At 33.3% G+C, this 22,175-nt stretch overlaps 4 protein-coding genes across 4 annotated transcripts in view; 2 read left to right on the top strand and 2 right to left on the bottom strand.

The window, feature by feature from the left end:
• Positions 1-21,960, top strand: part of Ufm1 (Ubiquitin-fold modifier 1) — a 268,608-nt gene extending 246,648 nt beyond the window's left edge. The window contains exons 2-4 of the mRNA XM_080156691.1: positions 20,328-20,407; positions 20,996-21,090; positions 21,539-21,960. Coding sequence (XP_080012817.1) covers positions 20,351-20,407; positions 20,996-21,090; positions 21,539-21,662 — 276 coding nt within the window. The 5' untranslated portion in view covers positions 20,328-20,350 and the 3' untranslated portion in view covers positions 21,663-21,960. The remainder of the gene's footprint in view (positions 1-20,327; positions 20,408-20,995; positions 21,091-21,538) is intronic.
• Positions 1-22,175, top strand: part of LOC145316261 (tryptophan--tRNA ligase, cytoplasmic-like) — a 309,384-nt gene that overhangs the window by 282,094 nt on the left and 5,115 nt on the right. The window contains exon 2 of the mRNA XM_080156684.1: positions 21,951-22,016. Within this exon, the coding sequence (XP_080012810.1) occupies positions 21,960-22,016 (57 nt within the window). The 5' untranslated portion in view covers positions 21,951-21,959. The remainder of the gene's footprint in view (positions 1-21,950; positions 22,017-22,175) is intronic.
• On the bottom strand, positions 168-10,804 carry LOC145318428 (uncharacterized). Its single transcript, XM_080159714.1, has 2 exons — positions 10,685-10,804; positions 168-839 (listed from the first exon to the last, which is right to left on the bottom strand). The coding sequence occupies exon 2, from the start codon at positions 834-836 to the stop codon at positions 168-170; it is 669 nt and encodes a 222-aa protein (XP_080015840.1). The 5' UTR covers positions 837-839; positions 10,685-10,804.
• LOC145316262 (alpha-1,3-mannosyl-glycoprotein 2-beta-N-acetylglucosaminyltransferase-like) lies at positions 10,851-18,379 on the bottom strand. The gene is made up of 11 exons (XM_080156686.1): positions 18,284-18,379; positions 17,619-17,738; positions 17,146-17,248; positions 16,549-16,661; positions 15,779-15,872; positions 15,473-15,594; positions 14,615-14,874; positions 13,477-13,726; positions 13,132-13,187; positions 11,623-11,746; positions 10,851-11,347 (listed from the first exon to the last, which is right to left on the bottom strand). Exons 2-11 carry the CDS (start codon positions 17,732-17,734, stop codon positions 11,263-11,265), a joined length of 1,323 nt encoding a protein of 440 aa, XP_080012812.1. The 5' UTR covers positions 17,735-17,738; positions 18,284-18,379; the 3' UTR covers positions 10,851-11,262.

Consider the following 22,175-nt stretch of genomic DNA (forward strand, 5'->3'; position numbering starts at 1 on the left):
GTGTTTGACTATTCAAGATATAACGGAACATAAATATGTCAAAGAATGTCATAGTCATACTCATAAGATGTTAGAAGCATGATTTAGAATAGAATACCTAGATTATATACCTACAGATTTTTAAATATCTTACGTTAGTAGTCCTTAAAAAATAGCACATTAAATGTCTAAATAAATTTCCTATGACTAAAAGCTCCACCACCCTCATCAGATTCGTATGATTCTCTGGAGCTATCACGTCTCTTATGTTTCTTTCTGCTGCTGCGGTCACGTGATCTTGACCTTGACCTCGACCTACTGTACTTTTTCCTACTGCGCCGATCGTTGGAGCCTGACCGACGATGATCTCTTTTCCGGTCACGGCTGCCTGATCTGCGCTTTTTATGTTTCTTGTGACTCTTCCTGTCCTCTCCGTCCTCTCTCAGAGTTTGACCTAATCTAGCAACATCCTTGGCATATGCGTCCATATCACTAGAGCTGGGATTACTCAGTATTCTCTGCTTCTTATCCTGGGATGGTAAATTTGTTCCTTTCCATACAACAGATGCCAGGTATGGAATATAATCTGTATCCTTCATTAGCCAGGCATCACAGAAAATTTCTTGTCCCACAGCATCGCGTGGATCCTTGATGTCAGGTATAACAACATTGTCAGCCAGGAACATGCAATTAACTGAGCCAGTATGACTTTTTGTCCGGAGGACTCCGACTCCAAGAGAACTTTTGAAGAGAACTATTGTCCCTTGGCAGTCAGTGAGTTTACCAGGCAGTTCCCGGGGTTTTCTGGGTTCAACTTCTTGTTTTATTTCCAATATTTCTTCGTTTGTGTCACTCATTTTCTAAAATATGAGATGTCGAGTTAATATCAGACACAAAAGAAGCTTCTTGTAGTTCCTAGGAAGCTTTATAGCTATATTGGGGAGAGTATAACCAACCTCCCAAGAAAAAAAGTAACTAGAAAATAATGATCTTCCAGAATTTTTTTTTACTTTTTCTTTTAAAAAATTAAATTAAGGGTAGACTTTCCTCTCCCACCCATCTTAAGTACCCCTAAAGGCCTTTTAAGGCGTATCCGCTAGTGAAACATAAAAAAGCTACCAAAACTTCTATGTAAACAAGGATGAAAACATTCATAATTAGCGAAGCACAAAAACATGAATGTAAATACGGACAACATGATTTAAAGAACAGATATTCAGTGCAAGTTGTCTTAAAGGGACTGTGAACGAGAAAATTTCTCATCAGATTATCAAACCTTAACATCATCTCATTCATATAATATCAAATATAGGGCAAAACTGTATCTCGTTTACTTAAAAAACGGCTTTTTCCGCCGATTTTTACTATGTCCAAGATTGGGGAAAAAATTTCCGGACTATATAAATGTGCAGTTAATAGTCTTTTTTCCTTCTATAGCTAAAACAAAACTTTTTGACATAGTTCTCTATTTTTCCTAACGGTTAAGCTGACTTTTAACATAATCCTTACTTTAAACCAATGTATAGTCACTTAGAAAGAGGGAGGTCATTTTCTAGTAAATCCCGTAAAGGTGTGTGTTATAAGGTAGGGCAGGAGGTACTTCTTGAAGTACTGGGGGATATTGACGTCCCTCCCCTTACCAGTCACCCTTCCTTCCAGGGATATGAAAGGTTTGCGTAGGACTAACTATCCTACCTGTAAAAATTCCAACAGTTACAGAAACCACCCACAAAACCTCAAACACTTATGGCTTTAACACAGCCAGAGGTGTGCATGAAACAAGAACTGTTGGAACTGATGCTCAGTTTACTGAGAATATGAAAGATGATGGTGAAATCCGAAAGGAAGCTATCAACTTGATGACAGGACCAATAAGTTCTAAGCAAAGCTGCAAGATAGGAACCTGGAATGTTAGAACAATGTATGAGTCAACTAAAACAGCCCAAGTAGTTAAAGAAATGACAAGTTACAATATCGGAATACTTGGAATTGCAGAATGTAGATGGACAGGACAAGGACAAACCACAACCAAAGATGGCCACCTAATACTTTATTCTGGCCATGAAAGTCAACATATGTATGGGGTTGCTATAATTATTCAAAAACGACATGTCAATTCACTAATAGACTGGAAACCTATATCAGACAGAATAATTAAGGCTAGATTCCAATCAAGGCACTGCAAGTTGACCCTTATCCAATGCTATGCCCCAACAAATGACAAAAGTGAAGAAGTAAAACAAGAGTTTTATGATCAACTGCAATCAATCAGAAACTCAGTACCCAAACATGACATGTGTCTAGTTCTTGGAGATATGAATGCTAAAGTAGGAACTGACAGGACTGGAGTGGAAAATGCAATGGGACACTTTGGCATAGGTACAAGAAATGAAAATGGAGAACTTTTACTTGAATTCTGTTTAAATAATGATATGGTCGTAGGAGGTACATTATTCCAACACAAAAACATTCACAAATATACCTGGACAACACCTGATGGACAAACAAGAAACATGATTGAACATATTATGATCAATAGAAAATGGGTCAAGTCAATGCAAGACTGTAGGAGCTTTTGAGGAGCCGACATATTCAGTGACCATGAACTAGTTGTCAGTAAGATTAAATTAAAGCTGAAGCGTACTGGCCATGATAAAAAGAGTGAGATTGGTAGACAATATGATTCTTCAAGATTAAAGGACCCAGTGATAAAGAATGAATTTGTCTTAAAACTCAGAAATAGATTTCAAGTCTTAGAGGACCTAAGTGACGAGACTGAGATCACATGGACTTCAATTAAAGAAAACTTTCAATCTACTGCTAAGGAAATCCTAGGACACAAGAAACCAGAGAAAAAGGACTGGATCTCTGAAGAAACATGGAACAAAATAGAAGAGAGAAAGAAGCTTAAAAACAAAATTCATAATGCTCAACATTTGGCTGACATGGGCAATTTAAGAGCTGAATATACTGCTAAAGACAAAGAAGTCAAAAAGCGCACAAGGAAAGACAAGAGAGATTACATTGACAATATGGCTGAAAAGGCCCAGAGGGCAGCTGACTTCGGTAACATGAAAACAGTATACAACATAACCAAGCAATTAAGTGGCAAATATAACAAAAAGAGTGGTGAAACTATCAAGGCTAAAGATGGTAAATTACTCACTACAGAAAAAGAAGTTGCTGAAAGGTGGAAATCGCATTTTGAAGAAGTGTTGAACAGACCTGAACCTGAAATTACTGCTGAACCAGAACCAGGACATGAAATAGACATAGACACAAGACCACCAACTATTCAAGAAGTTAAAGCTGCTATACATAGTCTAAAAAATGACAAAGCACCTGGACCTGACTTGATAACTGCCGAAATGCTTAAGGCAGACATAGATCTTTCTGCTAGGACTCTGACTGATCTCTTTGATAAAATTTGGAGACAAGAAAAGATACCAACTGACTGGTCTAAAGGTATTATCATAAAACTACCTAAAAAGGGAGATTTGAACAATTGTGATAATTGGAGAGGAATTATGCTGCTTTCTATCCCAAGCAAGGTCCTATGTAAAGTTATTTTAAACAGAATTGATGAGAAAATTGACAATAAACTAAGAGAAGAACAAGCTGGATTCCGTGCTGGAAGAGGCTGTGTTGACCAAATTTTCACCCTTAGGACAGTTATTGAACAATGTGTTGAATTTAACAAGCCACTCCATGTAAATTTTGTTGATTTCTCTAAGGCCTTTGACTCCATACACAGACAAACACTCTGGAAAATACTAAGAAGTTATGGTATACCTGAAAAGATGATAATTATGATAACTAAATTTTATGACAACTTCCAAGCCTGTGTTTCAGTTGGAAACAATAAGACATCTGATTTCTTTAAAATAAGCACTGGAGTTAGACAGGGATGCATTTTATCACCTATTCTATTTATATTGGTCATTGACTGGGTGATAAAGAAAACCACAGAGGACAAAAAACGTGGTCTCCAGCTGGGCATACTAGGACACCTAGAAGATCTGGACTTTGCTGATGACCTGGCACTGATTTCAGAAACAATTAAACATCTACAAGCTAAGACAGATAGACTAGTCAAATACGCAGGACAAGTCGGGCTCTTTGTTAATGTCAAGAAGACTGAAATTATGAATATACCTACAAACCCTGATCAAACTATAACAATAAATGGTGAACAATTGAAACAAAGCAACAAATTCACCTATTTGGGGAGTGTTATCAGCAGTGAAAATGGCTCAAAAGCTGATGTTAAAACCAGGATTGATAAGGCTAGGGTTGCTTTCAACAGTCTACACAACGTTTGGAATTCAAAGAAACTTGCTCTGAAAACAAAAATCAGACTTTACAACAGTAATGTGAAATCAGTTCTTCTTTACGGAGCTGAATGCTGGAGAACTGTGAAAACTGAATCAAATCAACTTAATGCATTTCACAATAGCTGCCTAAGAAGAATTTGCAAAATATTCTGGCCAAACAAAATATCAAACATTGAGCTGTATGCTAAGACGAAGTGCAATAGTATTGAAGCAGAAGTGAAATTTAAAAGACTAAGGTGGCTAGGACATGTGCTTAGAATGGAACAAAATAGGTTTCCAAAAAAGTGCTTAAAATGGAACCCCACCATTGGTAAACGTAAACGGGGACAACCAAAAATGACCTGGCGTCGGAGCACTGAAAAGGACCTCTTTAATTTGGAATTAACATGGGGAGAAGCTGAAGCACTTGCCAAAAAAAGGAATTCATGGAGGAGCAGGGTGGCCGTATTCTCTGGACTCCACAGTCCAAAAGAGAGACGCGCCTGAACTGTGTGTTATAAGGCCTAAAAATAGTAGTAGAACGATAAGGTGCTCTATATATTTGTATTCCCTATTGAATAGAACAATAGGGAAATTTTTTTTTTTTTTTTGATAACCGTACCTGGAATATCTTTAAAAAATACGAAATTTCTATCAAACGCTTTGTTTGGCTCAAACTGACAAAAATTAAAAAAAAATATAGTTATAATAATAATGTTTTCTATAGGTACAAGGTAAAGGTTAAACACAATCTATACCATTAAACAAAGAAAGAAGTCATTCTTTACAGGTTGATTTATTATAATTATATTTTTTTTTATTTCTGTCAGTTTGAGCCAAACAAAGCGTTTGATAGAAATTTCTTATTTTTTAAAGATATTCCAGGTACGGTTATCAAAAAAAAAAAAAAAAATTTCTTCCCTATTGTTCTATTCAATAGGAAATACAAATATATAGAGCACCTTATCGTTCTACTACTATTTTTAGGCCTTATAACACACACCTTTACAGGATTTACTAGAAAATGACCTCCCTCTTAATAAAATAAGCAATATTTTTTATTGAAAACCAAATACTATAACAAAGCTAGAATAAGGTTTTTTATCAGTATCCAAGTAACTTTAGATGGCCCATCTTTCGCCCACCTTTTAATTACAAAATTGTAAATAATGAAGGTGCAATATTTCTTTATAAACAGTCTGATAAAAGTGTAAACTAATTCTCCAAAGTGGGTTATTTATTGTCCAACACAATAAAAAAGGATATTATTTTTTAATTAACCTCTGAGATTCAACCCTTTGTAGACAGTAAAGTATTTTTTTTTGTCAATAATACGAATTTAAAATAGATCTTTATTACCCAATTACTATTAAAAAACTAATTGGCAATTTTATATCATAAAATAAATCCTTAACAGTAAGTAAATTGTTTCAACTATATATGACAAGTTAAATATCTCTAAAAACATTATAAGAAACAAAAACGTTCAGATTTTCTCAGTTTTTTCCTTTTCCCTCCAAAAATACCATAAAATCAAGGCATTATTCCTGGATATTTTTGTTAATAGGACGTTTATGGTTGATCAGTGTAGTGAAATGTGCTTAGAAAATGTTAAGATTTGATAATCAGATGAGAAATTTTTACGTTCACACTCCCTTTAAGTCAAGAACTTTTTTTGGAAGTCATGGAACCTTTCAAATTCTTTATTATTTATATTTTATTAACAATGCTGACAGGCAGGCGGACGGATAGACATAGTGATTTAGCGTGGTTTTGCAAATAGAAGAAAACTAGTGGCTACGCCCCTAGAAGCCTCTAGGGGCACTGGTAGGAGGGGGAAAAGTCGACCTCATCCCATTTTAAATTTGAGTTTCAAAAGAGTTCAAAATATTTTTTTTTTTTTGGGGGGGGGGTGAATACACCTTTTCCAAAAATAGTTTAAAACCTTCCCAGGACCTATAAGAAGCTTTACTGTAAAGGAGAACAATATCGGTTCAGCGGTTAGCGAGATTCTTCGGGACAGACAAAAACGCTTACTACTTTATATTATAGGATGATAAACCATACAGCAGATAAAAATAAAGGACAAAAATTAACATATCTTAGCAGGATGAGGGTGTGTGACAGTCTGGGATAAAAAAGATAAAGGGTTTTTATTGTGGACCAACCTACAGACTAATGGACATAGTAAATTATAGAATAGATATTCACTAGCTAGGGGATTCTTTAAAAAGCCACCTCAAGCAAAAGGGCCGTAAAAATAATAATTTCTGAAGCTAAAGATCTCAGTAACTGCTAGTGCTAAATCGATAAAGCTCTACTCTTAAGAAATCTCGATAACTACTGAACCGATTGGGTTCTCCCTTACAGATAAGCTTCATATAGCTCCTGTGATGGTTTAAGGCTTTTTTGTCTTCAGATTAATTAATGTCATGGGATGGGTTTAAGCTATTTTTTTTATATCCCATTTCTGTCCCTTTAAAACCAGATCACCTAGATGGCGTAGCCGCTAGTTGTATAATATAAAGTAATTGTCTGTAGAGAAGGATCTCGCTATCCGCTGAACCGATTTGGTTCTTCTTTAAAAAGAAAATATCAACAACCCCCTCTAAAAAAAATATCTTTAAAAAACCCAATGAAATCATAATGGGAGAAGAAGATTTCTCCGCCTCCCACTCCCCCCAAACCTTAAATGACCCTAGAGGCTTTTAAAAGCTAAGAAGCTAGGACATTGAAAAGTAAGTACAGCTTAGAAGATGAAAGGGAAAATGAGTGAAAATATAGATCATCATTTAAGGACATCTTTATTCCAAACGTCTATCTTACATAGCAAATAAAAACAATCATGTTTCATAGAATATTTATATCATAAACAGTATAACTGAGACATGATAGCAAGCCTAAGTTAGTAGTAAAGAGGATTTTCAGTCATATGAATCTACCCATACAATTCTAGCAGTCATGAAATTGACATCTAAAGAAAAACGTTTTTCCAAGAACAGATCCATTATTTGTGACCTGAGGCTCTATATTCGAAGGGTTGAAAGGGGACAGAAAAAAGCATAGGAAACCCTTCTAATACTTAAATCTTAACAGAAGATAGCCCTTTACAGCCCGGGACCCGAGCAAAGCTTCCCTAAATTAAAAAACTGTTCGTAAGCTTCAAACACAAATCCTTACTTCTTTATATAATAAGATAATCTTTTATTCTTTTTTTCGGTGGTGTGGGCCCGTGGGGGTACCCAGGGGTGGTTTCTAAGTGCAGAAACTTTTATTTATTATACGTGCAAAGTATAACAAGGATGACAAAATCCAAAAGAAGCGAAGCTAAAAAATTATGGATGGATATCCGAAAAAATTAATTATAGAGTGTCATAAAAATAAACATTAAATTAAAATAAAATTCGAGAAAATCATGAAAATCTAGTGTCTATATAGAACTTCTAGAGGCTTCGTCCCTAGCCTCTAGGGGCTTTGCCGCAAGATGTAATTTAAAAAAATAATTACCTCTGGAGCTGCCGCCATTGATTTCAAATAATTTTTAAAAATTGGGGGAGATTTTTTTGGTGTGGGGGGGGTGTCCCACCCCCCCCCCCCCCAAGAAAATAGCCCAAAACCACTACTGGACCAGTAGGTATATTCACTGAAGAGTAGAATCCAATCAGTTCAGTGGTTACCGAGATCTTAAGGGACGGACAGACATCAAGCTACTTTGTGAACTATAAAGCAGTGTCGTAAAAATAAACATTAAATTAAAATAAAACAAATCACGAAGCCTTTTAAAATTCGAGAAAATCATGAAAAAATTAAAATCTAAGTGTATATAATATTTTTGTGTTATTTAGATATAAAAAAATTCAATTGTTTTTGGGAGGGAATTTTTTTTTTTTTTGGGGGGGGGGGAGGGGGGGGGTAGTCGAACTCCCCTTTTTTGATTTTAGTATTAAAAGAAATTTTTTTTTTGGGGGGGGGGGGTGGAGTTGGGGGTGTGCAACCCCCCAAGAAAATAGCTTAAACCATCCCAGGACCAGTAGGTATATTCCCTGAAGAGTAGAGCCCAATCGGTTTAGTGGTTACTGAGAACTTAAGCTTCAGACAGACAAACGGACGGTCACGTGTCATAAAAAAACAACCATTAAATTTAAATAAAACAAACACGATGCCTTCTAAAACTCACGAAAATCATGAAAACTTTAAAATCTAGTAATCAATCTAGCCTCCCAAATAATTGACAAATCTTTGTATGAAAAAAATGAAGAATGTGAACTTATCTTAAAAAATGAAAAATTCAGGCATCTATCTTAAATATGAGCCAAGAAAATCACGTGTCTCCCAATACCTAATACCTTTCAGACGGACATTTCAAATTATAGAGTGGCTTCGCTACAAAAAATGCCTCTGTATCTGTAAAGCTTACAATCTCGCTAACCACTGGACCAATTGAGCTTTTCTTATGAGAAAATATTTCTTATGATAATTTTGGGATGAACATTCTCCTCACAGTGAAATTAACCCCCCCCCCCCCCCCCCCCCCCATCCAGGCACCATATGATATGTTCGGGAGAGGGGGAAAGGCTTTAACAAACTGGCTTATCAAGTAAAGTATTAAAGCAAATGTGAGCTTTGAAATTTCTTTTACATCACCCTCATGGCGGGAAGTCAACCTTGCAGGGTCAAGTCCGTTCATCCAGGTAAAGGCAATAGCAAATTAAGAAGATTAAATTCTACAGTATCTTATGATTAGCGGATACACCCCTCGTAGCATCCAGGGGCACTTGATGGGAGTATAAGTTTTAATTCGATTTTTAGTTTATATTTTAAAGAAAATATAATATTTTTTTTTTTTGGGGGGGGGGGGGGGGGATTTCGTTTGAAATCAATAAGACAATTTCAACATTTCTCAATTAACGAAAATAGCTATCCGTTACGTTTAAAATGCGAAACTGCTCTTAGATCCACTTTATGCGTCCCTGAGAGGAATTTCTCGGCTATTATTTGAGATAGACAACAGATTTGTGTAGTGATTCTGTTGACCAAATAAGCAACTACTCTATAACACACTTAGTCCGTTGGTCAGTCTGTAATATTCTAATTTCTAAGGGACATGAAAGGGGACTATCCACGAATAAGAACAAGTGATTCTAAGCACCTTCCAGCAGTGATTCTAAATGTTTTCTTGGTGAATAAACTAGAGTTATGTCTAATAAAGTTATATCGACTAAAAAATTAAGTTTCACCATGGTTTTCTATATACAAAACTTTGAAATGTTAAGCATTTTTTGACATAATATCAAATGTTTTGTTTGAGTTCAAAAGTTCAAATAAAATAATATGCCAAAACATAATCAAATGCTATAAAGTACGAAAGTACACTAATGAAACTGTTTACAATATTACAAGTTAACATCCCTTTTTCTAAATTAACATTTTTCATCAAAAAAGTTTACTTTTATGCCATAGCAGTTTGAACTCAACAAAACATGTGATGATATTTAGTCACAAAATGTCTAACATTTCAAAGTTTTATTCATATAAAACCATGGTGAAACTAAACTTTTTAAATCGATATAACGATATTAAACATAACCTTAGAAAATTCACCAAAAAAAAACATTTAGATTACTGCTGGAAGGTGCTTAGATTTAATTGCTCTTGTTCGTGGATAGTCTCCTTTATATAAGTGAAATGAGAAAAGTATTACTCCTCTGAAAAGCAATTGCCCTAGCTTTTGCCAAATAAGAAGATTTATACGTAACCACATCTTAGACAAATCAGAAAAAAAAGGTTTAATCCATCTTCTTGAAAGACTATTACTTATCCTATGTACGTCTTTGCAACTAAAAGGGACTAAACATAAACTAAACAAAATTGATAAGTATAGAGTATAATTCAGGTTAAAGATTCCGCTAGCCTAATTTATTCCTTGAACCTGAACAATTTGAATTGGTTTTAAGCACCTCCCAACAGTGAATTTGGGTATTACCATGGTTTGTGGAGCAAAAAAATTAAATGTGCAGCAAATTTTTTTGGGAAAGATGATAAGTATGAAGTTCTCAGAGAAAATTAAAATAATACGGCAAGTCATTTTAAAGTATATTATAATTTCATTTATTTAGCCCTATTTAACAGTGTTCCAAAACATAAGAATGCCTTCATCACTGCTTGAAAGTGTATTACATCACTTGCTTTCGTTCGTAGATAGTCCCTTAAGAGTTCAAGGGAAGAATCAGTTTAATGAGACCATCAAAGTACATATTAAAAGGTACAAAAAAAATCATTTTTTAAGACCTCTGAAAAATTAGATTTAGTTTAACATAATGCATTTTTTAGTTCACATTCTGTAATAAAAACAGAGAATTAATCTGAAAAATAAACATTTTAATCATATTTACCGTGTTGGTTCTTTGGATCTAAGAACTACGTTTTACAAGAAAACTCTTCTCTACATCAAATTTTCACATTTTTCATTTTATTCCTAACGTAAATTATATCATTGTCTTCTCTGTAAAAAGGTGACATCTCAAAGTTAAAACATAACTAGTAAACAAAACATGCATCAAAATTTTACATTTCTATACTTGAAACTTTATTGAAAATGTTAATTCAACACCAAATTATTGTTCATAATTGATATCAGAGTGTTGAATACGAGGCTATCACAGTCAGGTTCAATTTATAAAAATTCTTCTAGAATGGCATTTTTAATAATAATACTAAGTATTTTATTTTAAAAATATAATGCATTGACTTGTAAATTGGACACAAAAAAAAATAATTTATTTTGCCATAACAAATAAAATTTTCTTGGGATAGCGGAAAATTCTAAAATAATAATTGAAAAAACTAATTTATAACAGAAAAACAAACAATACATATAAAGAAACACATAACAGGAATTTTTTTGTTTTGTTTTAATTAATTTTATGTAAATTTTATAACAAACCGAAAGAAATTAACAACAGTGGGACAATCACCACTTAGGATCATAGCCGCTCCAGTTGGCACCAGGAGCCAGATACACCCTCCGTCCTTTATACATAAAGCTCACAATTCCTCTGAAAAGTTATCAATATTTAGAAATATAATTATGTGGCTCGCGTACAAATAGATTTATTATTACTTGAATCTCACACCAGATTGGCATGTTCTCTTATAAAGTTAAACTTGCAGAGGGCTCAAATAACGATACCACCCCCTTTAATCCCATCTCAGGTTAAGGAGGGATCATGGTGAAATATTATTTATTCCAAAGATATCATAATCCATATATTGTATATTGATAGGTATAAAATATCATTAAAAATATTAATAAAAATTTAGAAGAAAAAACCTGTAAGCCATTCTCGGTACTCCAGATTTGAAGTCGTCCATAATTCCTAATTGTTTTGAATATCTTCTGAAATCTTCTCTATTTCTGTAAGTTAGCCGAACCTCTTTCAGTTCTGGTCGAAAACCCTGTTACAGTTAATTCAAAATATTATTACCATTACCACGTAAGGGCGGGATTCTCCTTTGATTTAAGTGATCATCTATAGAATCCAGAGCATCATCCACGTATAATGGAAAGCGATACTCTCAACACCCAAGGATATTGGGTTACAGGATGGGCATACAAAAAAAACCACCCAAAAAAAACCACCCAGGGTTTTATTAAAAAAAAACCAAAAAAAACTTAAAAACCCAGGGTTTTAAGGGTTTGGCTTTTTAAAAAAACCCTGGGTTTTTCCCCACCCTGTTGGGTTAAGTAACATCCATCAGACAACCAACCATTTTATTGCACGACCTTTGTCTGAGAAGTCCTAACTGTACATGGTAGCAAGTTGCGCCTGTTTATGGGCCAAGGCATTCCCCCTACTCTTACTATTTATGTCGCGCACCTGACATAGCGGCAGTAGGAACCATTTTTAACGTCTTTAGTTATGACGCGGTGTCGACACGAGATTCACCTATCAACTCCCCGGTGCCGAGCGGATGCCCTTCGTATTACGGGTATTATACAAAAAATATTAACGCTGTTATCAAACTTCTCAGGGAACTAAAGGTATAAGACAATGACCTATAAATTGAAGGATATCCCCAAAGATGATACTTCTTCTTCAATAAAAGTCCCCAAAGTTGTTAAGCCAAACGAAAAAGAAAACGTTGCAAACTTCTAATTAGCCTTTTCTCGTGATTCATACTTTAACAGAATCTTAATCTTCTCCGCATTTACAGAGATGGGTTCTTAAAAGATAATGCCGCGTTTTTTCGACATTTTTTACGCTATGAATAACAAACGCGGCATTTGCGAAATCTAAAAGAGTATACAACGATTTATTTAATAATTTCGCTTTTGTTGGTACGGCTTTCATAGAAGAAAAACAAATTATCTTCAATCCATTTTTGCTGCATATTAATTAATGCATCTTTTTAGAGCTGTGTTAGACATTATAAAAATTGCTAAAAAAATAATTTAAAATTCAGTATTCTTAAGTTATATACTCTGTTGAAATTCTATCGTCTTCGTTCAATCAATCAATGTCTAAAAAACGCGGCATTCATCTTTTAAAAACCCATCTCAGATCTTTTTGTAATTGTTTAGGGAGTGTTTGGACTCTCATCATACTGAAGTGTTGCTTGTAAAACCTTAAAGGACTTGTAAACGGCTAGACAGTTTGATACACAATTGCGAGAAAAGTTTTGTGCTGTTTCAGGGCAGGTTTAAAGCTATTTTACGGAAGGGTACATCAACCCTTCGAGAAGATATAGTCCCACAAGAAAAAAAAATTACAGGGTTATGAGACTGTACCTCTCCGAATGAAAACATTTAAAATTTCGTATCTATAATATTTTGTATTTTCCTGTCTTATTTCTTGAATATTCAACATATCAGTTTTATAAACATCCTCGATATATCTATAATTAGGCACAAAGTTAATAAAAATTATTTCATCATTTTGTAGTAGCGGAACCACTCTATAATTCGTAGTCCGTCGGTATGTCTGTTTGATACAAACTTGTGGAATAGTGATTTCATCTGCTCCTATACAAGATAGACCGCTTATTTTTCTTTTTTTTTTAAGATTCCCTATAGTATACCAATGACCTGAAGAAGAAAGGAAATAAGAGGGGTGGGGGGATTACGTTAAACCCAGTTTTAAGGTATGCTAAATTACTTTATTTCTATAATAACATTAAAACATACCTTTTATCATAATTGTCCTTTAAAAGATAAGAAAGATCCTTATCCATGAAAGTTATATTTTTAGAATTGAGAACAATGAACTTGAGATGTTTATCAAAGAACAGCCCATTTGAGACTCCTATTTTTCCAAATGTTTTTGTACGAGATATTTCTGGTCTGATGCAGGCACGGTTCTTGCGTTGTACAGGTTCTCTCATCCAGTCATCCCAGTAGCTGCGGGCCCACTTCACACTCAGCTCATCCCATAAATCTAAAATGTATTTATCCTATTATATAAAGTACTAGCTGCTGCACCCCTAGCATCTAGGAGCACTGTATTCGAAGGGATATGGAAGGGCAGAAAAATAACCTAAAACCATACCCAGACTTATTTTTAAAAAATAAAATAGCCTAAAACCATTTCAGGGCTTATAAGAAGATTAACTGTAAAGGAAAACCATGTCGGTTCAGCGGTTAGCGAGTTCCTTCTATGCAGACAAAACAAGGCTTACTACTTAGTATTATAGGATTAAGGTTTTTTTGTTGCTCACAATATGTTTTGTAACCATTTTTATGACCCTCGGGACCTCGAACACAGAGATTCTAATTGACCCACAAAAAAAATCGGGATAAACCAATAAAACCCTTTTTTTCCGGTTTGGACTGGGTTATAATAATTTAAACCTGGCTTTACAAAGCCTGGAGCTTATTGCGATTAATACCTTTTTTAATTGACTATAATTGTATATAGATTATTATCAAAATATATTCTTACTAGCGGCTACGCCCCTAGAGGACTCTAGTGGCACTTTAAATGTTTTTGTTTGTTAAAGTCTACGATAATTTTTATGTTACGGATACCTCTTAATGTTACGTTGAAGTCTCCCAGATTTTAAGAAATTTTTCAATTTTTTTGTCATTTCTTTTGGGAGGGTGGTAGTACCCTCCCCCAAAATAGTTAAAAACCTTCCCAGGACATATGAGAATCTACCCTGTTAGGGAGAACCCGATCGGTTCAGCGGTTAGCGAGATCCTTCGGTACACACAGACAGACACACATCCTGTTACTTTAATATAAGGATAAATACTTCGTTATTTCAAAATAGAAAAAAAGATTAGCATACTGTAATCCATGTCTTAAAATTAAAATAAAAGTCACCTTTAGTTATCATCCACCCCAGTCCAGGAAAAAAATCCGTCCTGTAGAGTAGATCCGCTGCATTCTCATCAATAAGTCCGGCCTTACCATTATCATTCCACGCACTCACACACCACAAGGATTTATCCTCGCGCAGAATAGGTAGCGTGGCAGAGAAATACTGATAAAAATCTGGAGAAACTTCTAGGTCATCCTCGACTATGATGACTTGTTTGTAACCCATTGTATTGAAGGTTTGGTTCAAGGCCCATCCATAATGTCTGAAAAAGCGATATTTATTACTTTATTGCACCAGATTTTCTTATACCCTGATAAAGAGATGCTCTCAGATGGCTAAAATAACGATCCCTCAACCCCCCCCCCCCTTCCTACTGGATTAACAAAATGACCAATTGAGGTCCATATCAGCAGGCTAAATTGGCGACAAATTTTCCCCTTTCAATATATCCGCGTACATTAAATATTAATTTCTAAAGAAAGAATATATTTCTTTAAACTAATAAATAAATATGCTTACATATACATATGTAAATAGCAACATCTCGAAGCTAAGTGCAGAGTCACTTGTAGGTTATAAAAATAAAAATGAAATCGGATCGGACCGTAAAAAATATTACAAACAAATAACAAACTTATTTTACGGAATTTAACGAATTGAGAAAAATGTTTATCTCAGTCTATGAAAGGTGAAAAATGGGGTGGAGGAGTTTTTTACCTACCCCATAAAATCCTCTTGCAAAGATCCCTTATAATAACAATCTTTAATGTTGAAGGCATGTGTATTTGCTAAAGAATTAAGCAGTCAAATATCTTGTATTGGCAAAATTCTAAAACAGTATCTAAGTTTTATGACTTTACCTAGCAATTTTGAAATACCCTCGAAATTTTTTCTCCTTTGCTGGAACTTGAGGCTCAGATAAATCTGGCTGTTTAATGCTGATTATCTGATCTCCATAACCAGCAATCACGTTGGCAGTCTCCTAAAAATAATATATACATGATTAGTTTTTATGACCGCTTACGCCTTTCTGTAGTGAAAAAAGGTTATAGTTCAGTCGTGTACATACAAACAAACCCCCAGAGACCATATAGAAATTATTTTATGATACTTTAAGCAAAAAAGAAATTGAAAATCCAAAGAAAATGGCAAGATACTAAAACTACCTTATGTCCACAGTCTTGTGATACAATGATTGGATACTTCTCTTTGCTGGGTCTGTAGGATATTAGTTCGTCTAAGGCTTTATTTACAGATACCCTAACAAAAAAAAACATCTTAGGTACAAGAAACATACCTATAATGTTTGTATTTAGAAAATAAGCAAGCTAATTCTTAAAATTGCTTATCATTATAATAAAACTAGCGGCTTCGCCCCTAGCATCTAGGGGCTTTGCCCCAAGAGGTTTGATCAAACCGATTTTTCGTATTTTAGATTTAAAAGAAAAAGAAAAAAAGAAAGAAAAATTTTGGGGGGGGGGGATTTTTTAAAGTGGGGTGGGGTAGTCGACTCCACTATTTAAATTTTAGTTTTTACAAAGAAAAAATTTTTTTTTTTGAGGGGGGTATTTTTCATTTTTTGGGAGGTTGGGGGTGTCCCACCCCCCTAAGAAAATAGTTATAAACCTTTCCAGGACCTATGAGAAACTACCCTGTAAAGGAGAACCCGAGATCCTTCGCTACAAACAAACAGACAGACAGACATCTTTGTATTATAGATAGTTAATCATTGCTAAACTGCTCCCTTCTTCAGTCGCAAGGATGCAGCTGAGAAAAACTTTTAGGTTGGAAGTAGACCGAGGTCTGTATATAACCTTTTGTGAAGTGAAAAAAAGACACTCCTCCCGCACCCCATATTCTTTTATAAACTGTCGGACTATAAAACGACAATGATCAAATTGTAGAGTAGATGCCTTAATTCCAATATCAATTGAACCTGTTACATGCAAAGAGAAGAACTGGTATCACATTATCATTCTTTCCCTCATAATTTGATTCATCAGCTCCAGATACGGAAACCTTTTCTCTCCTTTCTTCTGCTAGCTTTACCTAAGTAAACATATTGTTGAATGAATTTAAGAGAACAACGTAAAAAAATGTGCAAATGTACAAAGTGGATTGTTAAATAATAACATTATGAACATGCGTTGGAAACATGAGACAAAAATGTAATCTATATCGATAGTAATGAAAAATCTAAACGAAATAATTCACGCAAAAAAAGGAATTATATTGCTTTTACGTATTGTTTACATTCTGACTGAAAGTTTATGACAATGGATGTAGAATATATGTGAATTTGGGATATTATGAAAGGAGAAAATTATCTTCAATTCAGGTTGCTAACATGGACATCAATTATTGGTCATATCGTTCATCCAGTACTAGGAGGGGAGGGGATGGGGTAAAGGGGGAACGTTATTTCAACCAGCTACGCGTTTCAATTTGTTAAATACATGATAGTCTTATAACTCAAGTTATACGGTATAGATATACAGACACATCCTGATTTAAAGTATTTTTCCTTTCTTACTTCAAGTTTATGTCTGACTTGAGTTATATTCTCCAGTAGTTTCTTGTTGTCTTCAATTTGACGGGATAATTGTTCTTCCACATTTTTCAGCCGGGATTCCAAGCTACAAGTTAATAAAGTTAATATAATGAAAAAAAAAGAAAAGGGTGAGTTGCTTAAGAATAAGATTTTTAAACTTCAAAACAGAAGTAGAACGTTAAAATTTGGCTTGGCATATGCTTTAATGAGGTAAGATTTGGAACTGTGAAGAAACGGCGGCAGAAGTGCCGCTCCCGCTGATATTTTTTTTGTTTATCTTATCAAATTCAAATCATTGGAGACAAGCTTATTTATTTTAAATTGTACCCCATTATATGTTAAATTAAAATGTTAAATACATTTTTACAAGCATGGATAAATGGTATTAAAAAAAGTAAGAAAATATTTTTTACTGTTAAGAGTAATAAAAAACTATTTAACTCTTAGCATCTTACCTTTGTGGATCTAGGAGAACTTGTGGTGGGGCTCTATCTTTGGATAGAATAAATATTATTGTGACCCAGAGGAATGAGCAAATACAGGCTAGAGCCACAAATACCTGATTTCTCATTATTCTAAATAAATAAAAACGATAGGTATTGTGCAGTCATCTAAATGATAATACACAAAATTACTCATGTAGATTACAATTAGTGGATGAAATGTTTGACCATTCAACTAAAACATAAACAAACCAATCAAAATTCTATAAAAGTCTTCAAAATTAATAAAAACAAACGAGTAAGAAAACGGTTATTATAAATCTTTGGGGACTAGTGTAATAAACAGCCCAAAGTTCCCTTCCTCCCTGGATACATAGGCACAATAACGCAGTAAAATCTATTAGCTTGCAGAAATGTACAGTTTCAAACCTAGCTTAATTTCTTTCACCCTATCCATCTATTTCATTACCATGTATATTATATAAATACGAGTTAAGAAAAGTGAGGAAGATTTTTTCTATTCTTAGTTTCTTTACGATTACGATAATGATTTGTGTTTAGGGTACGATGAAAAAAAACTTTAAAAGTAATACAATGGTATTTGGTTAGTTTTAAAATTGGAAATATACAAAATTTCATAACACAAAACCTACAAACAATCTCAAAAGATTAAATACCTGGAATGGAATGTTTAAAGGCATCAAAAGACCTGTCTCAAATTGTTATTCAATGTACTTTACATCATTCTTTTATTTACACTTCTGAAAATTTTATTTATGATAATCTATACCTACTAAACACAACAACAATAGATGTTACATTTAAAATAATTTTTAAAATCAATAGATACCTTTCTTTTAATGACAAGATATGGATATTATCTTAGTAAGTTATCTTATCCAGCAATTATTTATTAAACTTACTTTTTAATAGGGGAGGGGGGGGGGGGGGGTGTTAATGCAACCATCTCGTAATCAATGATTAAATGGCACTTGGTATTCGAATTTTGATCTGAATTTTTTCATGAGTAATCCTTGATATGCCTATTTTCCCTAAATCAAACAAAAAGTTGGAAAAGTAACGGCTGGCGGCTCAGCCGTTTAGCCGTTTTTGCCTATTTTCAGGGCAAATACATCATTAATTACGTAGGAATCAACTTTTTGAAACATATTATTGGTTTAATTCATGTTAAATGATAGCCATAACCATTTTTTAAATTTCTAGTACCAACAGCTACCGGCTAGAACCGTTTGATAAGGTTTTTGAGCGACAAAAAGTATTATGTGGAGATAGGTTTCGTGGATAATTTACTCTGAAGTTAATTAGCCAAAAATTGGCAAAACGGCTGATCCGCCATCAGATAGCCGTTATTTTTCCAACTTTTTATTCAATTTAGGGAAAATAGACCTGCCAAGGAATATTCGTGCAAAATTTCAGATCAAAATTTGAATTCTAAGTGCCATTTAATCATTGATTACGAGATGGTTGCATTAAAAAAAAAACCCTTACTATAAGTAGCAGCTAATCCCTTTGAGGCAACAAGCAAACCATTTTATGTGGGGGGTCTAGTTGAAATTTCACTCAGGGGGGATACAGAAAAATAATCCACCTCCAAAAAATAGTTTACCTTTTTCGGTATAATAATATTAAACTAGATTTTAATAATAAATGCGTCATATTTTTTAGTATCTGCACCACGGGATAGCGAGATTTCACAGCAAACGGTAGGATTGTAAGGGCTCGAGGGCTGTAAATGGAGAGAAAGCAAATCTTGATAATCATTAAATAGATTCACTTTCAATCCATGGGGGATCAAGCACACCAATGCTTAAACAGGGTTGCCATATTTTAAGAAAAATTAATCTAACTGAATATGAAATAATATTGATCTTTTCAATTTGAATTCATGGCTTCGCCCAAAAAACATTTGTTGATATTTTTCATATAAATATATCACCAAGGCAGGTAAAGTCCCCACCTTTACTTCCAAATAGCTATATAACTTAATCTTTGACAAATTTAAAAACTCCCTGAAAATTGTGAAACATCGGTCCAGGCGTTTACGAGATCTTAGTAAACATACAGAAAGACAAATATTATGTTATTTTGTAGTATCAATAAAATTAAAGTAAAGATTTAACATCAAAAACAAAAAAAATCCTTTTTATTATAAAATACGTGGCAACCCTTAATAGCTTAATAGAATGCCGCGTAACTTTTTTTTTATAATAAAATAGTTTTTAATTTATTTTAAGAAACATAAAGAACGTCATTTTTAAATGACGAATCAAGTATCGAAGAATAATTACAATTTTGTAATTATTTTTAATTTTAAAAAACTTATTTGATTTTTAAAATAATACGCGGCATGCTTACACGTCATCTTACAGGGTTGACAGATCAAAAACCATTTCACTGCTATTAAATCATTTTAAAACCTCAATAGTATGCATAAAAACTGTAAACAAAAGTATTTTATTTCTTTGTCATGTCTTTTTGTCTAATAATAGTAATTCAAATTCAATTTTGAAATATATTACACTAAAACCTTTTTGAAATTATGACCTAAAAATGTTTTTGAATAAATGCATTTTATTTGATCAGGAAACCATGATTTCATGTTTATCCTTGTTTTTCTTCAAATCTGAATCATCACAAATATATTAATTATAAAGTTTAATTGTAACTTTTATACTAACTTTTAATTGTTTTTAATAATTCAGAATTAAAGAAACTTATATAAAATGAGTGCTGCAGTATCTAAAGTTACTTTTAAAATTACTTTGACATCAGACCCCAAGGTAAATATTTTATAAATAATTCAATATTATTTTTAATCAATGTTTTTGTAATGATAGGGAGATTAATAAGGGTATACTTCAACTTAATTAAAATTTTAATAAAGTATGTTATTCATCTCTTGTATTTCTTAAAATTCAAATTTGTACCTATTCGATCTAAAATACTTTTCCATTGCACAATAAGTACTTATTATGATAGATAATGAACGTACGGTAGCTAGGTATTTTTAGGTTATCTATAAATACTGCAATAAACCCTAAGCATCTCATATGTTCTTAACTGTCAAATCTAAATATTAAATATTTGTAAACAAAGTAAATAGAGTAAAAAGTTTACAATTTGGTTTGCTTTAGTGAATCTGAACTTTCTTTATTAATACTAGCGTTGCGCCTCTAGCTATATAGCATCTAGATGATCTGTGTCCAAAAGGGTATAGATTAGGGCAGTACGATAGCCTTTATACAACCGAAGACCTACATAAAGTCTCTCTAAAATTTTGAACTCAATCGTTTCAGTTGTTTGTTTAATCTTAACGAACAATTACAAATACCTAACTAAAAAGGAATAATATACTTTCTCAATTTTAGTTGCCCTTCAAAGTGTTGTCGGTTCCTGATGGAACACCTTTCACTGCTGTGCTCAAGTTTGCCGCTGAAGAATTTAAAGTTCCTCCAGCAACCAGGTAACCTAAATTTAAGTATTTGTATTCACAAGAACTTTATGACTAGTTTTCTCGTTTATATAAAAGATATTATTCAAGGCATATGAATATTTTAAGGAGCTCTATTTCATTTTATCATTTTAACCAGATTTTCATCTATGATATTGCCTATATAATTCAAAATCGGATATGACCGGTGTCTATTTTCATCTATTACAATGAAATTAACCGGAATTTAAGTTTTTCTGTGGAATACCCACTGAAGACAAGCGGGCACTCCAAAGAAATAATTTTTTGTATGTATAACAATTTGATAATCTTAATCAATGATCAAAGCTAATGATCGGTTCAATTTGTTTTCTTGATGCCTAATGAATTAAAGATGATTTAATACTTGAAAAGTTGTATTTTTATGTTGAATTCACCTCCGATCTTGCGTTTGAAAATAAAGAAGTGTAAATTATTTTAGTGCAATCATTACTGATGACGGTATCGGCATCAACCCCCAGCAAACAGCTGGCAATGTATTCCTCAAGCATGGGTCAGAACTCAGATTGATACCAAGAGACAGAGTTGGAGCTTATATGGAGTAGATATTTTTTTCTTAAACTGGATTCCTATGTTAGAACGTTCAAATTTACATTTTAAGATTGTAACTTATTTTACAAGTTCGTTAAAAATGGTTTAAATTATTATGTATAATATTTTTTTCCTTGCTAAAAAATTATATTCTATTTGGCTTTGCTTGCTTTAATGGCAAATGTTAATGCATAGTTTATTGTTTTTTTTAATACCTATGTAATGTTATTACTATTTGTTATAGAAACATTGATGATTTATGCAAATTTTAGCGTAGCAGAGCATTTATTTCATATTTTTTCAGATAAGAAATGTCATTAAATGATTCGTTTCAGAAGCTCGATCTCAGTGGCAAGTTAATTATAAAGGTAGATAAAAAAATATTTTAAAAAGCTTTAGATATGTCCTGTAAGGGAATTTGGATTCTTTAAAATAGGTAATCGGGCTAAGGTTTATTTTTTGGTAATGTTTCATTCAAAAATATTTAGGTAAACAACAAAAAAGCGAAGTTAACTTATGCACTCTGA

Source organism: Acartia tonsa, chromosome 4, assembly GCF_053477335.1.
Source record: "Acartia tonsa isolate MP-2025a chromosome 4, ASM5347733v1, whole genome shotgun sequence".
Classification (NCBI taxonomy): domain Eukaryota; kingdom Metazoa; phylum Arthropoda; class Copepoda; order Calanoida; family Acartiidae; genus Acartia; species Acartia tonsa.